General features: G+C 36.9%; 1 protein-coding gene across 1 annotated transcript in view; it reads right to left on the reverse strand.

The window, feature by feature from the left end:
* LOC121975048 (protein Ycf2-like) overlaps positions 1-5,000 on the reverse strand; it is a 7,351-nt gene that overhangs the window by 1,335 nt on the left and 1,016 nt on the right. The window contains 1 exon segment of the mRNA XM_042526415.1: positions 1-5,000. This exon segment is cut by the window's left edge and continues 1,335 nt beyond it; it is cut by the window's right edge and continues 113 nt beyond it. Coding sequence (XP_042382349.1) covers positions 1-5,000 — 5,000 coding nt within the window.

The following is a 5,000-nucleotide window of genomic DNA, read 5'->3' on the forward strand; positions in this document are numbered from 1 at the left end:
TTCATATAGATAGATATAGGATCTACGGGGCAATTACTTAGAAGTACATTTTGTGCAACAGCCCTTCCTATCTGATAGAAAAGGATCCCATGATCCTGAACAGATATTACCTGGGATCGCAAATCCCAAGTTTGTCTATGAAGAGCTGATCTAATTGTATTAGTTTCTATAATTGATTTCTTCTGTGTAATACTAATGGATAGGGCCTCATTGATAAGTGCTGCAAGATCTCGTGCATTGGAACCCATGGTTATGGACCCGAATCCGTTAGTATGGAACATTTTCTTTTCCAAGTGAAACCCTTTAGTATATGAAAGAATGAAAAAGTGCTTTCGTTGTTGTTGAATAAGAAGCCTTCGTATCTTAATGCATGTATTTAATTTATTCGGAGCTATTAGAGCGGGATCCACTTTTTGGGGAATATGAGTCGAACCAATAACAAGAATATTTCTAGTGGAATATCTTTCACAATCTCTGGAGAGATAGTTCTGTAATAGACCGAAGGATCTGTAATTCACATACAGATCATGAATGTTTGGAATCCATATTATGCAAGGAGACATTGCTCTTGCTAATGCGAATCGAAAGGTGATATCGATATAAAATCCGTATATACTCGGCGGCATATCCATAGTTAGCACATTCGTCATATCTAGCAGCTCCGTATCAAGATCAAGGTCATCATCAATATCGTCACTATCATCAATATCGATATCGTCACGATAATCACTATCGTCACTATCACTATCATCAATAAAAAAACCTTCAGGCTTGTAATACGAATACGGAAAGTTGTTCGGAAATATCGTAATGAAAGGAACATGGGAGTTTGTCGCTAGGTATTTGACCAAATAGGATCGTCCAGTTCCTATAGAACCTATCACTAAAATACCCCTAGAAGGGGATAGGGCTAAACGGAGCGAGAAGGGTTTTCCATGAGATGGGAAATGAAAACTATTAGCCCCACACGGGGTTTGTAAATAAGTGATTGTCTGATAATGAGCAAGGAATATCCGTCTTTCTGCTAAACAGGATCTATTGAACTCATAATTCATTAGATACTTTTTATGAATGTCAACTAAGTATCGTAAGTAAATTGATCCCGGTTGTTCAATCATTTGATAACCAGAGTCATTCTTTGATAAATGATCACTATGAGTCAGACTCAATAGAATTTGATCAATCCTTTTTTCTTTTTCGGTCGTTAAGGTGGAGAACTGAACCAAGAATTCTCTTTCTTCATCATCAACCAAATCACTGTTCGCGACCCAGGATTCTATTTTCTCATCAATCCAATCACCGTTCACCCCTTTTCTTTTTCTTATCAATGAATAGATCTCTTTACTTGTACGACTTAGATGTCTCGTATTTCTCGAAAAAGCGATTCGATTGATGGGATTTTGTATGATACTTCTGAGATCGATATTCAAATATTTCTTCTTAGAACGTATTGATTTGACCCCATAAGCGGAACCACCAACCAATAGCATGTTGCCACCAGAAGCAGAAACCCGTATTTCTTCCAGAAAATCTCCTAATTGTTCCAGAGCAACTAGAAAGAGATTCTTTAACCAGAAAGAATTCAGTTCAGATTCAGATGTAGGATACCTATCCAAAAGTTTTCGCAACTCAATCATGTATGATGGAATCATCAAAGATTTGATCTTTTCTAACTCTGTCTGTAACTCACTAGAGGCTCGGGAAACAAAGAAAAGATGTATGCGAACGAGATATCCAGCAACAAGAAGAAGGAAAAGGATTGAATAGAGGAACTCCCGAGCATTTGTTAATCTCAGATGTGTCCATATCAATGGAACGGGTGACTCATTATTTCGATGAATCGTTTCTTCGGACAGAAGGAGATTCTGGAAACACTTACTCGAAATCTCACTTATCAGACTCGAAATCTTACTTTTCAGAGTCAGAGTCCATTGTGGAAGAATCTTCTGAGGAATTGGCCATGATATATCTGATACATGCATAATATCTCTCAAAACGGATACAAATTTGTGCCTGCTACTTAGTATCCTTAGTATCGGCAATGGTTCTGAAAAAATCTCTAAAAGGGTGGTGAAATTTAGATATTTCCACCCTGTCGAAGTAAGGAACCATGGCATATATGTTTGGAAGAGATTCCATTTTGAGAGATTGAAAAGAGCACTATCTCGTTGAAAGGTTCTATACATCTGCCCTTTCTCAACGCATTTCTTTAGAGAAAGACTCCGTTTTTTTTTCCTCTTTCCAGATGGGAAATCCTTCTCAGAACATGGAGTGTGAATCAAATCCATGTTTGAATTGAAACTGAGATACTCATGCAAGTTCTTCCCTTCTGAATCAGATAGATTCATATCTGAAAGAGGCTGACAATAAGTTCTTTCAAAATTAACTATTTGTTCCTCTGTTAGAGGTGTTGTAGAAATGTCTGCGATCGAGTAAATAGCTCTACGAACGAATGGCTCGGATCGAATTGGAAAATGGAAAAATTTGTACAAGTTATACCTTTCGTCACCACTTTGTGTAAAATCGTTAAGTATAAATATGTCAGATACCTGTGACTCGATTGGCAAAATAGTCTCTCTCTCCCCAAAAATATGTTTTTTTTTACCGACGCACGAAGAAAATATTTTGTTGCGAATGAACAAGATAGTGAGGAATTGTCCATATGTAGGATCATAATTATTGATACGGGTCTTTTCCACATAAAAAGGGAATCTTTTGTTACAATAGAACCAGAAGCGATTTGGATCATTCAAGAATCGAAGTGGATTTGCTTTATAAAAAGAAGATATCAATGAACTTCTATGAAATGGTTTCACGGGATTCAGCCAATTGTCTCGATCATGGAATATCATTGATAAATAGGAATCCGTGTTATCAAAGGATTTCCTGCGATTATTTCTAGTATGGAATGAGTCAATCACCCACTTTGGTATCTTTTTGAAGCAAAATGGTAATCTTGTTCCTCCATTGATCAAGGATTTCGGTCTTTTGGAAGTATCATGATCATCCAATAAGAAGGGTTTCAATTTATTCAAATGAACGATTTGAACACCTATTGATTCTAACAACTGATTGCGGAGTTGATCATTCGGACCTTTCAATTCATAGATGTGGATTTCGGACCTATGAATGGGGGTATTCCCGATACTCACAAAGAAAAGGGGAAGTGACTTGGACAAAAAGAGAAGTGACTTGGACAAAAAGAAACGAAGTGACTTAGACAAATCTTGTTTGTCTATAACCTCGGACCAATCAATCGAATATTGATTAATACGTAACCGATCGAACACTACTTGAAAATGGTTCTTCTGTTCAGAAAGGAAATGTTCCTGGAAATTCTTGCTCCCATTGGACCATTTGTATCTATATACATCAGGATCCCGATTCATGGATCTCCCGGTTCGAGAAATAAGAGGATCAAACCATTTCTTCTGACTCTTTTTCAAATTCGATAAATGTTGGTTGATCGTATATTTCATTATAGTTATATGATTCAGAGTATCATTTCCTATTTGATCCCTTTGAATTCCATATTCGAAGTTGTGATCGGATCTATTCATTAAAAAGAATCGATTAGATACATTTCTTATGTACCCATAGATTTGAATCAGATTTCGGATCAATCTATATTGATTGACTGCCTCCATTATGTTGTTGCTAGCAAATACCGCTGTTTTTCGTTTTGGATCTTCCAAATCATTCCCGCAGTAGATCCGGGCCGATTTTTTTCTGATCCTTCGATAAAAAGATTCATTCTCTTCATAAAAAAGAGGAGGTAGAACCAATAAAGATTTCTTTTTCGATTCATCTCTGGAGTTGAATACCTGATTCAAGAATTTTTTTTGATCCAACCCGTAGGAATCAATAGAAAAGGCAAATCTCCTATGATACACCAGATCCGGCTCGGTTATTGATAGAGTGAATAGATCTGCCATTTCTTGAAATCTCTCTTCTGATTCAAAATCGTGGTGTAACGTGTATCCCCTTTTGTTCCGGTCATGGAATAGATGAAATAAATCAAAAAATGGATTTTTGTTCAAGAATGAAATAGGATGAATTGAGACGGTATTTTGTAAATACGTAATTATCTTGAATATATCAACCATTTCCTTATTTTCCGCTCGCCGGGAAGGGACAAAAGAAACATCTTGTTTTTTCTTCAAAAATTTCTGATCTCTGGTGGACCTCTCAATAGGATTCGAACCCAGATGAAGTTCTGACCATCTGTCAGAGAAAAAAGAACGAATTGATCTTGTAGGATTCCCAAGAAATTCTTCGATTTCTTCCGGAAGCAGATGATTATTCATCTGCTTCTCACGTTCCGTGAATAGCCGGGACATTGAGGAAGATCCAAAAAGGCATTTCGGGAATTGATCTGATTCTATCTCTGTTCGTTCCGTTTGAAGAAAGGAAGGATCCCAAAGAATCGATCTTTCTTTTAGTTGCTGAATCTCTGTTTGATCGATCAATGTGGGATATTCTGAATCCTCATTTCTAATGGAATCGAAATGATCTATGGATTGATCAGAAGATCCTTTCAATTGGCTAGAATCCCTTACTTGAACGAAAATAGATCTTGATCTTGTGGAATCATATTGAATATTTGACAATACATTCCGTACCTTGCTAAAAACCCGATCCAACCACACATTGTCTAACCAAATCAAATTCTCTCTCGATACGTTCCTCAAAAAATCCGATTCGTGCTCATTCTTCCCCCAACTAACGAAGAGATCTTGGCGGAATTGCCACATATGAAATTGAGCACAATTTTGCAAAGAAATACCCCACTTGTTTCTCGAGAAGAGATGGGAAACATGCTCAATATCATTTGATTGAATAGTTGCCTTAGCTCCTTGTTGTTTGAAGAAACCCTCCCCTTCAATTGGTCTTTTTTCACGAAAAGCAGACATGAGATAAGAAATCAAGTCTTTCCCTAAGATTTCGAATAGCTGTCCTGAATTCAAGTTGATTATGTTTCGCTTCTTCCTCGAAGAAAG

This window comes from Zingiber officinale, chromosome 4B (genome assembly GCF_018446385.1).
Source record: "Zingiber officinale cultivar Zhangliang chromosome 4B, Zo_v1.1, whole genome shotgun sequence".
NCBI lineage: Eukaryota > Viridiplantae > Streptophyta > Magnoliopsida > Zingiberales > Zingiberaceae > Zingiber > Zingiber officinale.